Source organism: Balaenoptera physalus (genome assembly GCF_965194825.1).
Source record: "Balaenoptera physalus genome assembly, chromosome: 1".
Classification (NCBI taxonomy): domain Eukaryota; kingdom Metazoa; phylum Chordata; class Mammalia; order Artiodactyla; family Balaenopteridae; genus Balaenoptera; species Balaenoptera physalus.
Genome location: NC_138882.1, coordinates 40,191,656 through 40,215,609, shown reverse-complemented (window position 1 = coordinate 40,215,609; position 23,954 = coordinate 40,191,656). Strand labels below are relative to the sequence as shown.

At 41.0% G+C, this 23,954-nt stretch overlaps 2 protein-coding genes across 5 annotated transcripts in view; one reads left to right on the top strand and one right to left on the bottom strand.

The window, feature by feature from the left end:
* The window catches only part of KCNH1 (potassium voltage-gated channel subfamily H member 1), a 417,868-nt gene that overhangs the window by 263,548 nt on the left and 130,366 nt on the right, over window positions 1–23,954 (top strand). The window lies entirely within an intron of this gene.
* The window catches only part of HHAT (hedgehog acyltransferase), a 516,536-nt gene continuing 493,920 nt past the window's right edge, over window positions 1,339–23,954 (bottom strand). Inside the window, exon 12 of the mRNA XM_082464282.1 lies at window positions 1,339–23,180. Coding sequence (XP_082320408.1) covers window positions 23,104–23,180 — 77 coding nt within the window. The 3' untranslated portion in view covers window positions 1,339–23,103. The remainder of the gene's footprint in view (window positions 23,181–23,954) is intronic.

Below are 23,954 nucleotides of genomic sequence, written 5' to 3'. Positions count from 1 at the left end.
TGAGGGACCATAATGAGTAGGTATTTATAAAGCTCTTTAGTAGCTTTTGAAGAGACTAGGCCTGAGAACTCAAATAATTATTTCTGGAAATCTGAAACCAGGGTTGGTTACCTGAGCACATTCCTTAATTGAAGCTTAATGGTGTAGCCCTGCCTAAGAATCTCAGTTCTGGTCAAGCCTGGGCAGTTTTATTGGTCTTTTGGAGTTCTGAAACGACACTCTCAAGCTGCCTGAGAGTACCAGAGGAGGAAAATGACACTCATTAAATACTTTAGGATTGTCTGTCTAAGAGGTCAAGAGAAATTGCATTTCTGTAGAGTCACTGGAGACAGATTGTGGTCTGAACACCTCAGCTATCTTGGATTGACCTTGCCATTTTCCAAACTCTCCATGGGAAATCATTGTCTACTCTTTTTTTAACCTTAGGTGTTTATTTTTCAATGTCTTTTAATTTGCTCTTTTGGATAATGGATGGTGTAAGCAGCTGGTCTCTCCCCTTCCTTCTCTCTCCTCTCCTATTCAATACAGAATCGGGTTTACTCCTATCCAATGGATGGGGATAAAATATACTCTAGGCAAGTGTTTTATCATTGATGTTTTCCAACCCGCCCTGTGCTTGAAACTCAGGTATCAGCTCTGTGCCCTGACCCTCTGAGAAAATGTCTTGTCCAGGCAGACACAGATGATTTATTTGCCAGAACTAAGTTTCTTCGGGAAAGCATCCTTGGTTTGATCTGGCTACACTGAGAAAGGAGCTCTTGACTATGTCTGTACACGGTCAAGAGAAAGTTCTCATGGGCAGTGATGAAGTTAAATGAAATTAAAGGATGGGTGGAGTTTGTGGCATAGGTGAGGGGGGCAAAGCATTCCAGGGAGCGGAAGTGGCACATGCAAGGGGAGAGAAACACCAGGGCTTGAGATGTTTAAAGGAAACTCAAGGATGATTCTGTGAAAAGAAGTAGTGGGAGAATCATTCATTTATTAACAAATATTTATTAAGAACCCAAGATTTGCTAGGTACTGTTCTAAGCACCAGAAATACAGTAGTAAATGTTTTAAAATTCCTGCCCTTATGGAACTGATATGCTAGAGAAAGGAGTCAGAAAATAATCAATGCATATAATCAAAGTTTTAAATTAGTTCTTTCTAAAGGGCTATAATAATAATAAGGGCTACATGAGTGTTTGATAAACTGAGTAATTTTGTGTGTTTGTTAGAAGGCAGTAAATCCTGTCAGGGCTGGGGGGGTGGGTATTATAGAGTTTGGTAAAGAAAATTGGAAGTGCCAAAGGGAGGGTTGGGAGTGGGTTGTAATGTTACAACCTCTTTGAGAAACCTTTTTTTTTTAGATGACTTTGGATTTATTGATGACTTTTTAAAAAATTTTTAATGGAGTATAGTTGCTTTACAATGTTGTTAATTTCCACTGTACAGCAAAGTGAATCAGTCACACGCATACACGTATCCCCTCCTTTTTGGATTTCCTTCCATTTAAGTCACCACAGAGCACCGAGCAGAGTTCCCTGTGCTATACAGTAGGCCCTCATTAGTTATCAGTTTTACACATAGTAGTGTATATACGTCAATCCCAATCTCCCAGTTCATCCCACCCCCCATCCCCCCGTGGTATCCACAAGTTCATTCTCTATGTCTGTGTCTCTACTTCAGCTTTGCAAGTAAGTTCATCTGTATCATTTTTCTAGATTCCACAATAAGCAATATTATATGATGTTTGTTTTTCTCTTTCTGACTTGTTTCACTCTGTATGACAGTCTCTAGGTAAAACTATGGAAAGCTTCACGAATTTGAGTGTCATCCTTGAGCAGGGGCCATGTTAATCTTCTCTGTATCATTCCAATTTTAGTATATGACAGCAGAAGCTAATCCTCATGCCGAAGCGAGTATGAGAAGCCTTTTTGAAAACGCACCATTGAGCAAAGACTTAAAAGGGGTATGGAGTTAACAATACGGTTATTTTGGTAAAGAGCCTTCTGTGCGGGTAACAGCCGGTGCAAAGACCATGAGGCAGAAGAGTGTCTTCAGGAAATAGCAAGGATGCCAGGGTGGGAGAATGAGGGTGGGGAGATGGGAGGGGGGCAGATAGAAGGTCACCATAAGGACTTCGGCTTTCATTCTGATAAAATGAAGAGTTGTAAAGACTGACTTAGATTTTAAGAGGTCAGTCTGGCTGCTCTATTGAGAATAGACTTTGGGGGGGTAAAACTAATAGCCACGTGATAAGGCAGCCGGCTGGGCAGCCACACAGGGTACTAACCTGTAAAGGGCACTGAAATAGCACTATTATAAGAAAAAGATTGTTCCTACCAGAACTCACCTCAGGGAAGGTACAGTATGTATCAATGAAATTTAATCAAGGACATGAGTAGTTGGGTAACAAAGATATCCACTGAATGCTCTCTGAGGTCTGTGGGTCTAGTGAACTGTAGGCTTTTTGTTTTGCTGAGTGGGGCACTACAGTATGGGGCCAGAGGTACGTTATCAGAATCGTAGAAGAGAGGCTTCCCTCCACTTTGAGCTGACACCTCCTTAGACTGGGGTTCTTATTGATCAGAGCATCCAGAGAGCCGAGTTTCAGTCCCACCGCCCTAAGGGGAAATGTAGGGCTGGATCCTCAATGACCTTGAATGCCCTTCAGAAAATACCTAGTTACATAACCCATACACACTTTCATGATGGCCTTCTTTTCCCATCTCCAGACCCCATAGGAGGAGAACCTATTCCTTTATCCTGGGAGCAGTTTTATTCCACTCTTCAGTAATAAAGATTCATTGTTACTCAGAAAGACATTGTAAATCATTTCTGAAAGCCTTCGCTCTTGAACAATGGGGTTTAGCTGAGGATGGTTCAGAGGATTAGCTGCTGCTGTCATAAAGATCTGGCCCGTACCTGGGAGTAGAGCCCTGGGGATCACTGACATGGATGAGTAGTTCCCAGAACCACAGTTCAGAAAGGACAGTCTAGTCAACAGCAACCTGCTCTAATTCAGCACACTTTTGTTGAGTGCCTGAACCATGGCTTGTGTCCTTGATGGACTCACTTCTGGCTCTATCATCTGTCCCCTGAGAATAGCACTGTTGTCAATCCCACCTAGATTAGATCAATTAGCAAGCAAGAAGCAAGCTCATATATGCATGCTATTCATTCAAAGTGTGCATATAGGCATTTAGTATGAAGAACTGCTATTTTACTTGTAACTTTGTTCAATTGTGATTATGGAGTGACAGAAGTACAAGTGTAATAGGAATTTTCTATATTAATCACCTCTGTGCACATGTCAAATTAAAAATGTGCACAGTGTCCGTAATTCTTTCCTTTTTCTTGGTGTTTGTTCTGAATACGTTAACTGAAATATACATTTATGTCTGAATCAAATTTAAAAATTGGGACTTGTATTTTATTCATCTTTTTAAAATTTAACTTTTCTAAATTTAACTTATTACATTTTGACACAAGTATTAATCTGAGATAGATTGGATATTTGAAAAAATTAGATATGAATTCTTTACCAGAGATAGCTTGAGAAGCACTGAACTAGAAAACTAAGAAGAGGGCATGTGGCACTATTTTTATCTCTTACCTGTGGAGACTCTCCAGACCCATCATCAGCTGTGCTCCGAGCTGTTTTCTACTTACAACAATGGGTTTATGGGACGCCATCTACCCCCATTCTCCTGTCCTCACACCCATGACTGCACAAGGTGGTTCCCTATGGAGTTAGTAATGCTGCCCACAGAGAATGAAATGAAAATAATAAAGATAGAACTTCACATCAGCCCAACTCATTTGAGACAATAAAGCCAGCTATAAAAGAGTCAATTGAAAAGGTCAAACAATGTAGGGGGCATGGCATCTTACCCCTCATGGGAAGGAGAACTTTAAGGTTATTTTTCCTTTTCCTTCTTTCTAAAGGGAGCACAGCTATCAAAAGAAGAAAGCTGACAACCTCCAGTTCAGCGTTTAGGATTTCAGTTGAGAATATCTATGAAGTATTTTCCTTCTCACCATGAAATTATCTGCTAAAGCAATTCTGCAGTCACTCTGAATACATACAAAGTAAAATGACTTACACTCTGAGAGTTACATTTCCAACTGACGACGTGCAAAAAGCAGCTTTGCAAAATGCACCTTTGTGTGCAGAGCCCAGTGAGCAATTAACTAGACCTCTTGACCAAGCTGTGTAGGCACAGAGCCTGGGCAGCACCTTTGCCAAGTCTGCCCTGGGCCTGCCGAGGTGGCACGTGGCGACTCAAAGTCTGGTGGGAAACATATTCACCATCAAAGACCTAGTTTCTTAAACCAGGGTAGAATATAAATTTACTTTTTTCAATTACAAAATTCAATTCTAACCTTTTAAAAACAGCAGCTAGCAAAATCCTTCATGAATATGCATTCTCTCCTTAACTCGTAATTTTGTCATCCAACAAACATTAACAAATACTGCTATATTTCAAGGCTCTAGGTGGAGAATTGGGAAGATCAAAGATGCATGACAGTCTCTAAGCTAAAGGAGCATTTGCTATGTAGTAAACAAGTAATTATTTTAATACCTTATTTATACATTACAGCCTACATTTGAACATCACAACTGCCCTCATCCCAATGAAATAGGCAAGAATGAGTTATGCCATTTTGCCAAAGAGGAACTGGAGATAGGATGTATTAAATCATCTTCTTATGATCACACCGCAAAGGGCAGATCCAGAACATAGTGCTGGCTAAGAGCATGGCTTTGGGGTCAGTTGAATCTGGGTTCACAAGCCAGTCATCACCTTAGCTGGTTATTTTGGATATATTAGCCCATTTGTGCTTCTGCCTTCTTGTCTTTTAAATTTTTATTATTATTATTATTTTTTTTTTTTGGCCGCACGGCATGTGGGATCTTAGCTCCCTGACCAGGGATCAAACCCACATCCCCTGCATTGGAAGTGCGGAGTTTTAACCACTGGACCGCCAGGGAAGTCTGCTTCTGACTTCTTATCTATGAAATGGAGATAACATCTGCCTCATAGGCTATTGTAGGATTAATTGAGAAAATGTTTGGGAAGATGGGAGGAACTCAGTAAGTGATGGTAGGTGTCATTATTTCATCAAGAATCCTTTATTAAACTCCCACTTACATGCACTGCACTATGTGGAAGATAACCTAGACACAGGAACTCACGATATAATACAAGAGAAACAGACAAAGGATGTAACACAATAAAACAAAAGTGACAAATCAGGCACTGATAAGGACTGCCTCCTCAGTGTTCCTGTAGCAATATCTAGATCTCAGAGCACGTATGGAATATGCTGTCTTTGTCAGGGTCTCAGGCGCTCTACCCTCACCCCTCACCAGTAGATTATGAACTCCAGGTAAGTTTTAGTATTGTCCTAAAACCTTACTTATTTACTGTATAAATACTGATGGAGATCATAGAGTCAGGGAATGAGTGCACAGAGGACACAGCCATGGTCCTCGCCCCTGGGGACATGCCATGTAGCAGACACTCAACAAAAGCGTGCTGAATTAAGGTAGATTGTTGATGATTAGGTTGTTCTTTCTGGCATTTTCCAGTTGTCTTTCTTTTATTGATTTCTAGTGTAATTCCATTGTGGTCTGAGAGCAGACACTGTATGATTTCTATTCTTTTAAGTTTGTGAAAGTGTGTTTTATGGCCGAGAATGTGGTCTGTCTTGGTGAAAATTCTGTGTGAGCTTGAGAAGAATGTGTATTGTGTTGTTGTTGGATAAAGTAGTCCATAGATGTCCATTATATCCAGTTGATTGATGGTGTTGAGTTCAACTAGGTCCTTACTGATTTCATCCCTGCTGTATCTGTTCATTTCTGATAGAGGGATACTAACATTCCCAATTATGATAGTGGATTCATCTGTTTCTCCTTGCAGCTCTATCAGTTTTTGCCTTGTGTAGTTTGACACTCTGTTATTAGGTGTATACACATTAAGAACTGTTATGACTTCTTGGAGAATTGACTCCTTTATTTTATTGTTATTTTATTTTATTCATTTTCAGTGTTTATCTAAAATGAGGCAAGTAGTGCTGTGTTTTCAAAATTCACATTTGAGTCTTCATCAGTAGCCAGTTCCAAAAATATTAGTTAACTTTAAATTATCTTTTGATGAAAAATGAATCCATAGAATTTTTTAGGCATAAATCTAGGAAAATAGATTCAAAACATTCTATCAAATTCAGAAAATATTTGGCGATAACTTTCGGCAGATGTGCTGTATCAATATCATCACCTCTTTCACTGATAATTGTTAAATTCTAGAACATGGGGTAAGTGTGGAAACTGTTCTTTTAAGTGTCTAGCTTTTGTTTTAGGTCTTTAATCTTATCTGCCATTGAAAAAAATTGTTTCTCCCTTACATGAAAGTATTAAGATCATTAAAATAGCAAGGACAGGCAAATAAACAAGTCTGGCTCTAATTCATATCTTTACAAAGTTGGGACCAAGCTGATTTCTTACCTTGTAAAACACTAAGAGTTTATTCCGCACTGCAGACATTGTTGAGAGAGCTTTTCCTCTCGATAACCATCAAACATCAACATGCAGTACTGTTGTTTATGATTAGCCGCCTTCTTGATTATTCATTCAGAGTCGCCGTGAATTTAACTTATTTACCTTTACGTAATTTACTATCTTTACTACGTCACTAAGTACAATGTTTAGTTTAGCTGACTTATTTTTGAAGCCAGTCTTTCTCAACGAAGGCAGAAGTGCATTAATGTACATTCTGGTGTAAGTTTATTAATATGGGTACTCACTCCAGAATGTTTTCCTATCATTGCAGCTGTGCTATCAGAACATACTTGTACACAAAACTTAAACTCCAGACCACACCTGTTGACAATGTAATTCTTTTTGGCTTTATACATTTGAAAGCTAGTTGTGTCTTTTGACAATGAGCATGAAAAAATTTTTTAAAAAAAGATTCTTCCTTCATATCACCATCGTGTTCAAATCACATCTGTACTGAAAGATTGCCATATTAGCAAGTATCATTGCACAAGTCAGGTTGCAATGAAAAATACTTCACTTGCTTTATTTGGTCTATGAGTTGGTCTTCCATATCATTAGCCTGGTATGTTAGTCTGTGGAGTCATTTGAAAGTGGTAGTGGAGCTACTTTCTTTGCCAAAGATTCATGTTTCCAAACAAACACCGCTGTTGCAGATTGTCACTAATGTCTCACCAATTGCATAGGTTTTTTTGGTCTTAGCAACCTGAGGTGCTATTTTAGTAGAAGTGCACAAAGCATTAATAAGTAAAATATTGAACATTTGCTTCTGTGGCTTTCTCATGCAATACTTTTTTATTTCAAATAATTATTTTAGTTTTGAGCTTTTTTTTTTAGCCTTTTGTGAGTAAATTGCTGCCCAAGAAGTTTTGAAGGAATCACTAGTTAGAACATTTCTGCCAGTAACACACTTTTGGGTCTAGCATGCCATCCTCCAACATGGCTACAAACCCAACCCAAACTTAGTATACAAGGAATGATCCTTCAAAATAAAACTAGCATGAAGTCTTTGGTGTCCATTTCTTCAGAGTCACTTCCATTGCCATTATTTGGTTTCCTTCTACCAATGCATTCAGATAAAGTATGTCTTTTCTTGAAACAAACAAAAAAGTCATGTGTAATTTCTTTTACTGTTTGTAAATTAGAAATAAAAATAAGTAATACAGTTTTTTCTTTCTCAATTTAGCTAGTAATGTTAAGCTATAAGTTAAGCACGGTTGATTAAAAATTGAAATCATGAGAATAATAAGTTAGAAAAGTAAATCAATGCCAACATTTTCTCTATCTTAGAAAAGTAAATCAATGCCTACATTTTCTCTGTCTTCCTTGTCTTTTTGTGGCCTCTCTCATCTGACTTCTTAATCGACACTTCTCATGTGAGCTGACGAGGAGGTGGGTAGGAAGACATTTCTCTAGTAATTGTTGTTTAAAATCCCTCTGTAGGCTAATTCATGGAAAAAACAGGGAGACCAGGGTTTCATGCCTTGTGTTTTACATTTCATGTTATTTCCTAATGAGTACAGTAGTATCTAATTGTGTCCTGGAGGAATGAGAGGTCTTCACCATCCCATGTGTAAGATCCATGATTATACTGATTATATTTAACTGGATATGTGGCATCAAAAAAAAGGTGCTAGCTTCAGGTCAACAAATATATTTTGAACACCTACAATATGCAAGGCCCTGTGCTAGATGTAGTAGGGAATACTAGAGTTAGTCAATCATAGTTTCTGTCGTCTGTGAGCTGACAAATATAGGGTGTTGGTTGTCTGTTGCTGCATAACAAATTACTCAAAGCTTAGTGATTTAAAACAATAAATAATTGTTTATTTAGCTCATACATCAGCAGCTGGGCCGTGGTTCATAAGAGTGTCTCATTTCTGTTAGGTTGTCGGTAGGCTCAGCTCACATAGGGACTGGATGATCCACTCTCAGGATGGCTCACTCACATGGGCAGCAAATTGGTCCCTGGATGTAGGCTGGGAACTCGGCTGGGGCTTTGAGCCAGCAACCCAGGTTGCTTTCCATGTAGACCTCTGCACAAGCTGCTTGAACTTCCTCACAGTATGATGGCTGGGTTCCAAGTGTTAGTGTCCCAAGAGGTCAGGACAGAAATGCCTGGCGCTTTTAAGACCTAGCCTCCGAAGTCACATAGCATCTCTTCTACTAGCTTTATAGGTTGTATGTACAAAGACCTGCCTTTACAGGCAGTCACAAAGACCCGCCAGATTAAAAGAGAAGGGAGCAGACCTATTGATGGGTAAGTGGCAGGATTATAGAAGAGCGTGTGTGATGGGACATATTGTTGTAACCATCTTTAGAAAATACAATCTGCCATACAAGTTATACATTCATTCATTCATTCATTCATTCATTCATTCAACAGATATTTATCAGGTACCTACTATGTGCCTGATACTGTTAAGGGCTGAGTATTCAAAGATAAATAAGACATGGTTTCTGCCCTAAAGGAACTGACAGTTGTAGGAGAGAAAGAAGATATAATTGACTATATGTAATAAAATAGAAGTACTATGCCAGAAGTTTATACAAATCACAGTGGTGGCACAGAGAAGGAGAGGTGGTAAAATTTCTCAGGAAGTTACATTTGTGATGGCTCTAGAAAGGTGTGTAGGGCAATAGTTCTCACAGCGTGATCTGTGTATCCATGGGGATCCCCAAGAGCTTTTGGGAGGGAGTTTGTGAGGTCAAAACTCTGTACATAATAATACTAAGGCATTGTTTGTCTGTGTTGATGTGTGCATTGATGGTACAAAAGCAATGTTGTGTGAAACACTAGCCCCTTAGCATGAATAAAGGCAGTGCCAAATTGTATTTGTAGTCACTGTATTTTTCACTGCTGTGCACTCATTAAACAAAAAATTTGGTTTCACTCAAGAATGCCCTTGATGAAGCAAAAATGATTAAATTTATTAAATTTTGACCCTTGAGTACATATTTTAATATCCTGTGTAACAAAATGAGAATTATACATAAAGCACTTCTGCATACTGAAATACTATGGCTGTTTCAAGGAAAAGATTTTGTGCAATTGAATTTCTAACTGAAATAGCTGCTGTTTTCAGTACCGTTTTTACTTGAGAGAACAACCGACAAACTAGGGTTATTCAGACTTGGGTATTTGGCAGACATTTTCTTGAAAATCAATGAGGTGAGCCTGTCACTTCAAGGAAAACAACTGACAGTATTCGTTGCCAATGATAAAATTAAAGCTTTCAAGCAAAAATTAGAATTGTGAAAAACTGGTATCTGCCACCATGAATTTGACGGTTTCCAAAGAATGGTTTGATGGAATTGATGTGATTAACAAATAGGATTTTTTGGCCTTTTTTAGTGAAATGTCTTGGTTTGGCACAAAGAAATGTGATTTTTGGAAGAGCTTTATAACTCAGTGAACCCATATTTTCTAAATGACCAATGCGTGATGTTCAGAATCATGCATGAGAAAAAGGTCCTTTCAAAGAGTAAGAAAGACCAATGGATTAACGTAACAGAGTATGATAATTTTATTGATGTGGTTTCAGACCCCACATTAAATTGTAAGAAACTACCACTTGTTGAATTTTAGGATAGTGCCAAAGAACAATGTTCTTTGACATTATCCGAAAAGGCTGTTAAAATAGTCTTCCCTCTTCCATCTACATATCTGTGTGAAACTGGATTTTCTTTACATACTTCAACCAGAACAACATATCACTTAAGACTGAGTGCAGAAGCACGTATAAAAAGTCTGTCATCTCTGAAGCCAGACATTAAAAAGATTTGGAAAAATGTAAAGCAATAACAGTCTTCTTACTAATTTTTTAATGTTTTGGACAATATTGCTATTTTCATCACGTATATTATCTATGTTAACATAGGAGTTTATTATTTTTTTCAAGTGGATAAGCAAATATTTTTAATTTCCTCAGATTTAATTTCTAACCTGGTGAATAGTGATAGATGTAATCCACATAAATACAAGCTCTTTGTTTTCCACAATCTTTTCAGAGTGGAAAGGAGGCCGGAGACCCAAATTTGAAGCCGAAGTATGACAGGGTCACATTCACCAGGATAATGTACATTCTGGGAACAAAGGCTTGGAAGCCCGAGTGAGAGAGCTAAGCAGCTCAGAGGACTGTACATGCTCAGATGGGTGCCAGTGTGGGGCAGGAGGCGAGCAGAGGTGTGAGACAGGGGGCTGGCTGGTGGGCAGGGGCCTGCACAGTGATGAAGTGCTCAGGCACTTCGAAGATGAACTGCTACGAATCTTGTTCCACCACTCGGTTCCTGTGTGATGTGGGGCAAATTACTTAACCTCTCTTTATCTTAGTTTTCAAATATTTCAAATAGGGATAATCATAGCACTGTTACCGACCAGGGTTCTTAGCCTCCTTAATCAAAAGAGGCCAGACAAGAAATTCAGGCAAGGCTTTACTGGGGCCCCTGCTACACCAGGGAGGGGCAAGAACAAGTAACAGGTTCCCTTGCTCACTCACACCCCAAGCGGGGGGTGAGCCAGTTCCTTATACGGGGTGAGGGTAGGGACGGGTCCAGGGGGTGGGCCAGAGGCGTGGCTTAGGTGTTTTGCCCACTGCTTTGGTAGTGTTGAGTGCAGGGGGCTCTTCAGAAGTGGCAGTTGGGTTTTTGGTCTCTTTGTATCTTTTTGTCCATAATTTGCCCCAACTGCACATACATGCAATTATTTGTAGTCCCTTATAGTTTCTTTGTATTTTGTTGCTCCAGGAGATGTTTGTCCAGGTGCAAGCATGGCAGCAAAGGGTTCCATGTCCCAGGTCCCAGCCTGTCTCAGCATCTATTATCTAAGTCTGTAAGAATTTATGAAACAATCTCTATAAAATACTTGATGTGGTGTTTGGCACAAAGAAAGCTCTCAACAAGTGTTGGCTATACTAAGGTGTTTGGACTCTATTCTCTAGTAAGGAGAGTATTGAGAGGGTTTTTAGCAAGAAAAAGACATGACTGGATTAAGATGTGCTGTAAGTGACATACATACGGTGTGTGTTGTAGTTTCAGCTTTTCTTGATGCAGTATGGTCCTCAGAGCAAAACACGTCTGAGTTCCACTGGCTATGTTTGGGGTGGAAGTCTTCAAGCTCACAAAGCCTCTTGGGCATCCCAGTGCAACACTTACTTTAGGAGCAATTTTACATACAACTGGGAGTCAGTTCTCTTCTGTGGAAAATTTTGCTAGCCTAATAACTTTCAAATTTGCCTTGATTTTTTTTTTCTCCTTTTCTCTCAAACAGCACTTCATGTGCTTTACTAGTTACAAAATCATTTCACTCCCCTCAAGTAATTGGCTGCCTAGTGCCTGTTCTTACATTACCATAGTTTTTGAGGTGGCCAGATGTTACCGTGAGCACACAGTCTGCAGAACTGGGCTGGGCCGGGAGCAGCCCATTGGGAGAAGAGGCACTAGGGACCAAGAAATCACTGGGTTATTATGGAGAGTGAAATTCAGTTCATCAATCATGTATTGAGAGTTTACTCTGTGCCAGGTACTGAGAAGCAACAGAAGTGAAAGAATGTACCTCCCACCCCCGTCTCAGAGAAGTTTGCCTGTCCTTGTGGTAAGGAGGATGAGGCATGTTTGCAAATAACTACATTGTGAGTTGTGTGTGACAAGTGCTAAAACAGAAGTAAAAGAAAAGTGTTTTGGGAGCCCAGTGGAGAGCCTGCTTAAGGCTCCGGGAGGCTGGCAAAGACCTCATGGCATTTGAGCTGGGCCTTGAAAGTGGGGTCAGGTTCTAGAAGGTAGGAAAGGTCTTTCCATGGAGAGAACAACATGACTAAAGGTAAGGATGTAAAGCAGGCAGCATTGGACTTCCCTGGTGATCCAGTGGTTAAGACTATGTGCTTCCAATGCAGGGGGCGTGGGTTCGATCCCTGGTCGGGGAACTAAGATCCCAAATGCAGCATGGCCCCCCCCCAAAAAAAGAATAAAGCAGGCAGCATCAGCAACATGATTTGTGGGGCTCAGTGCAAAATGGAAATGCGAGGCTCCTTGTTCAATAATCATTAAGAATTTCAAATCAGTGACAGCAGAGCATTTAACCAAGTGGGGGACCTTCTAAGGGCAGAGTCCATGTGACTGCACAGGTTGTATGTCCATGGACTCAGTCCTCAATGCAGGCTGCACACGAGGAAGGGAAGGACTCAGGGTTGTCTGAAGCATAGCTGTGTGACTGTGAGTGGTGGAAGACAAGTGTGCAAAGGCAGGTCGTGTTACTGAATGCAAGTTTTGTGAGGCCAAACCAACTAAAAGGTCAGAGTTTGGAGCAGAGAAAGGTTTATTGCAGGGCCATGCAAGGAGATGGGTGGCTCGTGCCCAAAAAACCCCGAACTCACTGAAGGGTTTCAGCAAAGCATTTTTAAAGGCAATTCGAGGGAGGGGCGTGGTTAGTTGTTGCAAACTTATTGGTGTAGGAATCCTTTGTTCTTGCAGCTGTCTGGATAGGTCAGGTCATGATGTTCCCATAAACCTCCAACAAGACAAATGTTATTCTCTGTTCTGCAACTTTTAATCTCTACATGAATGGACTCAAAAGTCAGAGCCCCGAGAGTAGGCTATCCTGTATATTTTAGGCTATAGGCAACATTGCTTTTTTAAAATTAAATCAAATGATTTGTGTTCGAATTTTATTTATTTATTTATTTATTTATTTATTTATTGGCTGTGTTGGGTGTTTGTTGTGGTATGTGGGCGTCTCACTGTGGTGGCTTCTCTTTGTTGCAGAACACGGGCTCTAGGTGTGTGGGCTTCAGTAGTTGTGGCACATGGGCTCAGTAGTTGTGGCTTGTGCTCTCTAGAGCGCAGGCTCAGGAGTTGTGGCACACGGGCTTAGCTGCTCCGCGGCACATGGGATTTTCCTGGACCAGGGCTCGAACCCGTATCCTCTGCATTGGCAGGCGGATTCTTAACCACTGCATCACTAGGGAAGTCCCTAGGCAACATTCTTAACTCAAAGCAAAAGCAATAGAATAAAGAGGTTAAAGTAAAAGAAACAGATCTAATGTGGAATCAGATTTGTTCTTCCCTATTACAGTTGCGCTACATGCTTGGACACTATGCTTAGGAGGATGGACTGGATGGGGAACCCCTGAGTTTGGAGCTGGGATTGATACGACCAAATGAATGCTTTGGAAAGATGGCTACTGCAGTGTAGAGGCAGGATTTGAGGTGGTTTGGGAGGAACTGAAGAGAGGACCAGGGCTTGGGAAGCAGTTGAAATGTGGACCTTTTGAAAAGGAGTGGTTCTAGAAGAAGCAGCAGGAATGGAATGGAGAAAGTGGACACAAGACACATAGAAGAAATAGAGATGTCAGTTAATGGAATTGAGAAGGGTGAGGAAAGGAGTATGCAGAAATGATACCAAAATGTTTAGCCTGTGTGATGGGACTGATAAGAAAAGTTGAAAGAGAGTTGGTGTGTGAGGAAGTCAGTCATTCAATCCATGTTCTTTGAACGATTGGCTAATTATCTGCAGTGGATTTAACCAAGCAATAAGAGTTAAATGGTGGAAATAACTGAGTGTGTGTACATTCTTCTGCAAAGGGCAGTCCCTGTACCCTCATTATATTTAATGAAGCTCTGAAAATGTCCATGGGTTCATAGCACACACTAGTGGTTTGGTGAGCAAGTCTTGATTAAATGCACATCCAAGTGTCTTAGCCGGGCATAAGTCTTAGGCCTGGTCCCTGCCCACTGATCCAGCCTCTTCTCTCACCACTCTCCATCCATATCTGGTGCCCCAGGGCTGAACTAGTTGCCTTTGCTTGGGAGTCTTCCTTCCCCACTCCACTGCCATACCCCTTAGCTCCCATTTATCTTTCAAACCTCTTTCCTGGTCATGCTGCACACCCTGCCCGCTTCCGCCACCCCCAGTCTAGGTCTCACCCTGACCACACCACAGCTCGTTTGTTAGTTCATATGCGACCAGGTCTTATCAGACATTGTATCTGAGTGCTAACGCCAGGCCTACCAGAAAAGAGATGCTTGGCAAATGTTTGTGGAATAAATGAATGAAGAGATCAAGTTTGTCCATTGGACTGAAGTGATTGTCTGAAAACCCATTCAATTTCAGTTAAGTAGTTGTACTGCTTTTAGTTCCAGAATGGGCACAAGATCTGAAATTTCTAAGCAGCAGAATAACCAAATGCCAAATGGGGTTCAGTTTGATCATTCTGACAGCCCAGCCCAGATGTTGTAACCAGAGACCAGGGAGGAGCAGGGCTGTCCCAAGTGGGAGATGGGTGTGGGAGTGGTCCACGCTAGTGGTTTGTCTGTGAGAATTTAAAAATATTAAAATACAGGGACTTCCCTGGTGGTCCAGTGGGTAAGACTCCCCTCTCCCAATGCAGGGGGCCGGGGTTCGATCCCTGGTCGGGGAAGTAGATCCCGCATGTGTGCCGCAACCAAGAAGTCCGTATGCCACAATCTACTGCATCAAAGATCCCGCATGCTGCAACTAAGACCCGGCGCAGCCAAAATAAATAAATACTTTAAAAAAATAAAAAATAAAAATATTAAAGTACTAATTGAAAGTTGGAATATTTCTGTGATCACCATGAGCTGGCAGTTCTAAATGTGTCAGTGATAGAATACTCCTCCCCCTCAGAGACTACTCATACTTGTCCCTCAGAGCGACCCAATGAGCCCCACTGGGGAGCCGCACAAGGTTTTGATCATGCCTCTCAGGGCAGAATACAGACTATTTATCTGCTCTTTCTAAGCCCTGGGCCCCTTCGAACTTCCCTTTTCCTCATGTTGATGGCAATGTCATAGCGACCCTCCTAGGACAGCCCTGTCATTTCTTGGGTTCTTTGCAACCCTCCTTTCAGATTCAGGGGGGCATCCAGAGGGTCAGTTGGCTCAGAAGAGCTCCTCCGAGTAGAGTTGGAATCTACGTTTTAGAAGAGAAGTGGAGGGCTGTCACAGAGCCAGGACCTCTGCTCTGTGTGTATGCCTGGAGGGGAGAGATGTCTAAGGGAGGGGAGGAGGGTCTACTGCTGATCTTCCAATTAACCTGCACACGTAGACCTCACTCAGTGTGTTTCTGAAACTCCTTGCCTTGTGCTGAATTAAGTTGGAAAATATTTCAAAAGTTACAGAAGCTATGGCAATTTGAAAACTTTTACTAGCCAACATTTTATATCAGAATTAGCAAATGGCAAGTTAGTTCTGTAACAGATATTGATACCCTGTCTTGGCAAACCAAATTACCAGTGGATCACTCATAAACATGGAAATGGTTAGTGTCTTCCTTGGCCTTACGCCAGCCGATGGGTGGGCTGCTCTGATCCCTCCCTTGAAACCCATGAGCGGAGAAGCATCTGCATCCTGGGATGCTGGTTCAGTTGGTCATGTCCGTGCTGAGCTCAGGGTGGGAGGTAGCAAGTATAGGTAAGGAGTTCCATTGCCTTCAGGATAAAAACCCGAGGATACCCTTCGTGATGTGGGTCTTGTCATACCCCAAGCTCTTCCCTTAGGATTGCCCCACCACTACCCTCTGAATTCTAGGCACCAGCTATGCTGAGAGACTTGCAGTTACTCAGACAAGATTTGTTCTCTCAAATCAAGCAATAGTATGCCTTGGACATACTATTCCCTTTGCCTAGAATTTTCTATGTATCCCCACTCCCTCATTTATTAGAATAAATCAAGATGGAGTTCTGGCGTCTTCTCATGCAGAAGGCCTTTCTTTGCTCAGTTCCCCAAATGGGGTCAGCTAGATGCAGACTCTGTTTTCATGTATTATATTTATGTTGCAGCCAAATAACCTCACCTGTTCTCTAGCCCATGTTGCCCTGTCCCTGCTTTCAGCTCCTTTGCAGACATTATTTCTGTCATCTGGAACACCTTCCCACGTGCTTCCTTCTAACCTTGGCCTTGCCCCTCCAGCAGAATTCTCTGAGGGTTATTTCTTCTACTTTCTCAAGGCTGATTGTGTTTTTCTAAGCACTGTTCTTACATTCTCTGATGGCTTCTGCCAAGTCAACTGTTCAGTGGTGATGCCGTGGTGAAACTGAATCAGAAATCTAGAGGAATTCACCACTTGGGGCTTTTCTATTAACAACAGCACTATCAACAGAACAGTAGAATTCAGTAATTTCTGATTGCTGTTTTGGGGACAAATTTATCAAGGTATGGAAATACATTATTAAATAAGCTAAATACAAGTTGAATGTTGTTTGTTTTCCTCCCTAAGCTCAACACATCCACCACTGCTAAGCTTACTTTTTATTTTCCTCCCTACCCTCAGGGTAAACTTGACTGTTTTGCAGCCCCAGTGATTCAGGGCAGAAAGCCCAGGACCCTTGGTCTGTCCTAAGTGTCACAGCAGACACACTAAAGCTTGGCTGTTTCAAGCCCTGGTGAAGGCTCTGTTTTCTCCCCCTGACACTTATGAGTCTCCTTAGCCATCTCTCTTCATGAAACATAATGACCTTGCTAATTTCAAGGCCTAAAAGTACCTTTTTTCTCTACACATTATTTCTTAAACTTTCCTCTTTAAAGTGAGAAAAGAGAAAAAAATAGACTGTGATATTTTCCTAGTCTCTGTAAAATCTCAAACTAGCCTATGATTATTTCTCTCAACTAAGAAAGTTCATTTATCAACTTAGTACTAATTTCTTCAATTAACTACTCCCCCTGTTTTATTCTTTTAATCATCAGTACCCAATTAGCACTAAGTACTTCTTGGCTAAGCCTGTGTTTTATAATCTGTTTCAGAAAGACATCACACTCTTTTCCTTAAACATTTTTAAGACAGTTGAACATAACCAGACTTTCTCAAAACAAGGCATCTAGTGGTTACTCACAGACAAATTTAGAGGTTCACAGATGGGGATGAGATAATGGTGCCTATAAGAATCATGGGATGTTTTAAAACCTCTACTTACTCACCTCTTCTTACCCCACTTTACCCCTGAGTATAACTAAATTTTAGGAAACTATAATTTTTAAAGGGCTTTTTTTGGTGATTCTAATACGGCCCCTGGTTGAGAATCATGCTCATGGTGGTTCCAGGTGGGTAGGACCCATCTGAGTATTGTTGATTTCACATATTAGTTACACTGGGGAGCACAGTGGGGAAGTCAGATGTGATAGATCTGGGATGCTTCTGGAAGACTTACATTTTGAGTTGGATCTTGAATGATAACAACATAGCAGTAACTGACTTGTATTGGGCATGTACTGCGTGGAAGACTTCACGTACATCATCACATTTAATCCTCACCAAAATCCTACTGTAACGCAGATAGTGTTATCCCCTTTTTACAGATGAGGAAGACAGAGATCAGAGAGATCAAGTGCTTTGCCCAAAATTACAGCAAGTAAGTAGCAGAGTTGGCATTTAACCCTCAGTCGTGTGACTCTAAAGCTCTACTGCTATGACATGTCAGACTTAGTGGGAAGGAAGTAACAGAGACTCAAGGTGTGTGTATTGGCAAGAGAATTATTTAGTACCTGATCAAAATCTTTGTGGAAGACAGATATCTGGGCTTATAAGAAGTCCTCAGAGTCAATTATGGACATCACCATTAGACTGGAAATTTTCTTTATGTCTCTAAGAAGATGAGAAAGGCCAAGTTTTTATCATCAGGAGTAGCCTAGTGTGCTATCATCCACTTCAAGTTTTCTTTCTAGTTCCATAATCAGAATTCATAATCATGGTCATTTTTTGGAGATCAGAGAGGGACTTTAGATCCCATGCATCCTGTTTCTTGTCTGACTTCCTCATTTGGCAGATTTATTTATTCAAGGAAAGGCAGCAGAGTGTAGAGCAATGGTTTTCAACTGGAGGTGAATTTGCCCGCCAAGGGACATATGGAGACATTTTTCATTGCCACAACTGGGAGGTGCTACTGGCATCAGTGAGTAGAGGCCAGAGATTCTGCTAAATATCCTGTAACACAAAAGACAGCTTCACGCAGCTATGAATTAGCTGGCCCAACATATCAATAAGGCTGAGGCTGAAAAACTCCGGTGTAAAGGTTCAGGGCATGGACTTTGTATTTAGACTGCATGGGTTTGAATTCAGCTTCATACTTGCTAGCTGTGTGACCTTGGCTAAGTTACTTAACCTCTCTGTGGCCCATCTGCAATTAAGGCTGATGCAGTCCTACCTCATAGGACTGTTAAGAGATTTAAATATTCAATATCAGTGAAGCATTGGAACAGTATCTGGCACAGCAGACATGTGTTTAGAGAGGCATCTGGAACAGGGGTGGAGTCAGTTCCCGAACCAGACTGCCTGGGTGTGAACCTCCATCTGCCTCTTACCAGCTCTGCGACTTTGGGCACGTCACTTAAACATTCTTGACTCAGGTTCCTTATGAGTAAAATGAAGATAATAATAGTATCTATCATTAAGATAAGTCATTTATGCAAAGTGATTAGAACAATAACTCTTACATCATAAAAACCATATAAGTACCAGCTGTCATTATCACTGTTACTATTATTCACTTATTCATTCATTAAACAAGTATTTGGGCATCCTGTGTCCAAAGGGGTGGAGTCACTTGCTTTACAGCTAATATTAGACAGCAGAGTCGGGATTAGGACCACTGACTCAGGAAACAACAGTTCTGTCCAGTATGATCGTTTACGACTCTCTACTTCTTGGCAGTAGAAAGCTGAGGGATCTGTCATTCTGGGTAATTATTACTTCAGAAGCAATGTGGAGAGAGGTACCATGACCTACCGTGTCACTTAGCAACTAAATACCTCCAATTCTGCTTTTGAAAAACTAGGAGACTGATGGTGGTTCAGTGAGGAAAACCAGCAGATGCTGGAGGTATTGAGATCAGAGCAGTCAACAATGAAAAAGTGATTTTAATTTCTTTTATTATTATTGAAGGAGGTATTTCGTTAAAAGGCCCTGTCTGTGGTCATTGTACTGGTCCAGTTTAGTTCACCATGGTGATAGTAGTACCTTCTGAAAAGTTTTTTTTTTCATTTTGAGATGTAAAAGATAAGTTTGATATATGTATACATATAGCTGATTCACTTTGTTGTACAACAGGAACTAACACAATATTGTAAAGCAATTACACACCGATAAAGATATAAAAAAAAATAAAGGCCATTGAAATGACACCAGCATTTAAAAAAGAAAAAAGTTTGAGCTTTGTGTGAGCTTATAACTTTAGAAGTAGACATAACTTTAACTGGGGTCATTTTCCAATGGTAGTTAACATGCTTGCTTAAATGGCTTTAAAAACGATGTCATTTTAGATGGCTTTGTTAATTAGATTCTTTTTGATGACTCATATTGGAGAAATAGGGCTCTCATTGTGAAGTAAAGCAAGACCTGGGTTTGCAAACCTGCAAGCCAGCCTACCGTTAGCCAGGTATGACTGTGCCTAAGTGGTCGTCTCTTTGCGATCAAGAACTCAGCAAGCACAAAATAAGTGAAAGTAACAAATTATTTGGAGACCTTTCCAACCTGCATCTGACCTTCGTGATTCATGTGCAGAAGTAATTCCCTGTGGAAATTGCTGGGCCTTTATCTGTGTTGCTATTAAAACACTGGTTGTAATGAGGTGGCACAGGCTGCATTGTTAATGGGTTACCGTGGGGTGGGAGCTGTTGTTTTATTCGACAGATGAGAAATAGCTGAAAATAACCTTCTGTCTCCCCTGTAAGAATTTTGCTTGTTAAGTGACAGTCACCAGCACGGCAGAGTTTTAACGTGGTATAGGAATTTGTGCTATTCTTAGCAAGATATTAAATGAGAGTTTGCAGGCTTTTCTTGTTATAAAATAGGGAATATAGGAGTGTTTTATATTCTCTGATTTGGGGGGGGCACTTTCTGTGCCCAGGGCAATAGCTGTCCAACTTGAGGAGGAATGAGGGCATAGTTCTAGCAGGAAATTCAGAGCTGAGTGTAGTCTTTCCATCAGTGTCCCATGCATCATGGTGTTACTGACCTGTAGGCTTGCTCTTTGATTCTCTCCTGGCTTTATTTCCATTGTTCTGTCCTGTGGAGTAAGGTTAGCTTTCTTCATAGCTCCTTTGTGCTTCCTCAGTTTGGCCCACTATCTTTTTTTTTTTGCCTCTGACCATCCTCCTCCCTTCGGGTAGGGCCTTAAACTTAAAACTTATAGGGAAATTCTGAGGATGAGTATGATTTAAAGCAGTGCTTCTCAAACTTCAAGGTGCATCAACATCACCTGAAGAGTTTGAAAAAATACAAATGCCTGTGCATCATTCCCAGAGATTCTAATCCAGTAGGTCTGGGGTGGGCCTGAGAATTTCCATTTCTACCAAATGCCCATGTCCAAGACCAAACTTTGAGAAGCTCTTGTGTGATATTATGATTTATAATAAGAAATATAAATATATTTAGTCTTTGTCCCTATTTCTGGCACAGAGCTAAAACGCTTGGAATTTCCTGTGATGAAACCAATAAAGGTGTCTCTTGTTGTGTTAATGGGTGACTTGTGGATCCCATCAAAGGATGGGGCCTGGTTGCCAGTGGAGCCAACCATGTGATTAGAGGCTTAGAGCTTTTAGTCCCACCCCTGCCCTCCTGGAAGGGGAGAAAGTCTGAAGAGTGAGTGCAGTCACCAATGATTTAATCAATCATGCCTCTGTAATGAAGCCTCCATAAAAACTCAAAAGGATGGGTTTTGAGAGCGTTCAGGTTGGTGAACCAGAATGTTTCCACATGTCACCATGCTAGACCCCAAACTCCAGAGCGGCAGGAGTCCCTTTGTTTGGAGCCTCACCCTATGTGTCTCTTCATCTGGCTGTTGATTCTTGTCTCTTAATATCTTTTGTGATAAACCAGTAATCTAGTGAGTAAAAGGGTTTCCTAAGTTCTCTGAGCCACTCTAGCAAATTAATCAGACCCAAAGAGGGGGTTGTGGGAAGCTCTGATCTATAGCCAGACAATCAGAAGCACAGGTGACAACCTAGACTTGCAGTTGGCATCTGAAGTGGAGGGCTGTCTCGGGACTGAGCCCTCAGCTTGCTGGAATCTGTTGCTCTCAGAATTGAGCCGAGTTGTAAGACACCCAGCAGGTGATGGAGAATTGGTGATACTGTGTGGGAAAAGCCCACCCACGTTGTATTTGGATCTAGAACTCTTCTTACCTTGTGTAATTGAACCTGGGCAAACTCACCTCTTTGGAACATTCTCTTCAATTGTTAGTCAATTGCATTTACTGTGCACCTGCCAAGGAATATGCCCCTGAAATGACTCCACCAAAGTTCCTGCACTCTGGAAAGTCTTCTGTTTCAGGAAAAGCACAAGCTATATATTTCAGGAAGAGGTACCCACTCAAAGCCAAGGACTGAGGAGACTAGAGTCCAGGGGTGGTTGTTGGAGGGATGTTAACATTTGGTGGTTCAAGAAAGAAAACTAAGATTTATTTCGGATCTACCCCATGCCAGCGTTGTGGTTGGCATTTGTCATGTTAATTCATTGATTCTTCACAGAAACCCTGAGAGGTGGAGATTACCCTCTCCCTTTCATATGTGAGGAAACTGAGGCTCTTATGACTTGAATTAGTGGCTGGGCCAATAATTCAAACTCAGGGTTCCTTCTCTTCGGAGCCCAAGCTATGTTCATTGTACCCTGTTGCTTCCCAGCATAGCACATGACTCACCTGAGTACTGGGTTAACGTTTGTTGAATTAAAACATCTGATGATTAAGTTAGTGAGGGAACGTTTCCAGGAAATGATAACCTAGGAACGATTCTTAACCATCCTGCAATTAATTCTTGTTATTACTTATTGAGCATTTATTATATACCAGGTACTGTGATAAGCATTTTATGTACCTTATACCACTTATTTAAAAATAAACTAAAAGGTAATTAATTAACTCCATTATATATGATGAAATTTAGAGAGGGTGAACGATCATCCTGAGGTTGGGAGTGGAACCAGGATTCCAAATTGCAGCTTTTCGTCTCCAAAGCAGGACTTTTTGAGTTCTCGTATGCTGGCTTGATCTGCTAGCATGGCAATGAGCAGTTACTTGTTTTCCTTCCCATTGTTACTACCCATTTCTTCCCAGACAATGAGATTCATTAGCTATGGATTTCAAGTCATAGGAAATAAGATTGTAAAAGTTAGTCACCAGTTACCATGCCAATATAAACATCCTCACACCCACTCCATCATTATCACATTAGAATAAGCAAAAGCAATAACAGCAGCAAAGACCAAAAATACGACATTAACAGAAATAGATGTGTTGCTGTCATGTAGGCCAGATGACATGGAATAAGGACTAGATCTAGTTCCCAGGCCTTATTCCCTTCCCCCTCCCTGCTTACACTTATTCTTCCGTCCTTCCTCATGCACAAATGGCTTCATTCAAAATCACTAAGTCGGGAGTATTTCAGCTGGTATGTCAAAGTTCTTAGCATTTATGGATTTTAGAGATTCCTTTGAAAGCCTCTCTTTGTACATGATGAACTGGTTTCAGACATCTCTCTTCTGGACTCCAGTATTTTCCTGTAATGATAAATTTTGAGTCCACCTATGCAATTGAAAGACAAGAGTCCCATTCAGGCTAGTGTTCCAGGTTATTGTCTTGAGGAAATGCTCTTGGATATGCGTATTCTTGACAGTTGACTGCAGGACGGTGAGCTGTAGGGAAAGATATATTTAGGGTCTGTGTGTTCCTGCTCCATACTCCAGGCACTTTCACACAGTATCCCATTTCCCCAACAACCCAGGGAGGTGAGCAGGTGTTTCTCCTTTTGTCAGACTAACAGAAATGGAGGGAAAAAGAAGTAAAGTAATTTGCCTCTGGCCACACAGCTCTAAGTGACTGAGCTGGAATTTGAACCCAGGAGGGTATAACTCTGAAGCCTGCATCTTTATTTCCTTATCAGATAACATTATGGGTGCACAAGTCACTGCGTTCACCAATCAGGATTTGCTGGGCTACACCTAACGTAGGAAGCGGAAGATTCAACTTCTGAGCTCCTTCTCTGCCTTTTTAGACTCTACTTGCTGTATCTCCTTAATGTCTTGGAAGTGAGAGGGTGTCTCTGGACTGCTTTGAGCTCTCAGTGCCAATGTTGGGTGTGTTAATAACATTCCCCCCTAAATCCACCAGTGTAGCTACCTGACTTAATGAGCATTTCGTTCTCATCAGATGGCTTCCAAATGGGGAATTAGGATCATTAGACTTGTGATTTTGTTTTAAGGGAAATTCATATAACGTCTTTTTTTTTCTTCAAAAGAAAAAAAAAAGGAAGAAATTAAGCCTCATTAAAATAAGCAGCAGTGAGGCATAATCTTAATGGATATTGAATTTCAGGCGCTATCTGGTTTAAAAACAGGGATTGGAAGGGGTTTCTACTTCCTCAGTTTTTCTTGTGGGTACCTATGAAATCTGGGGTGCAGGGTAGCCAG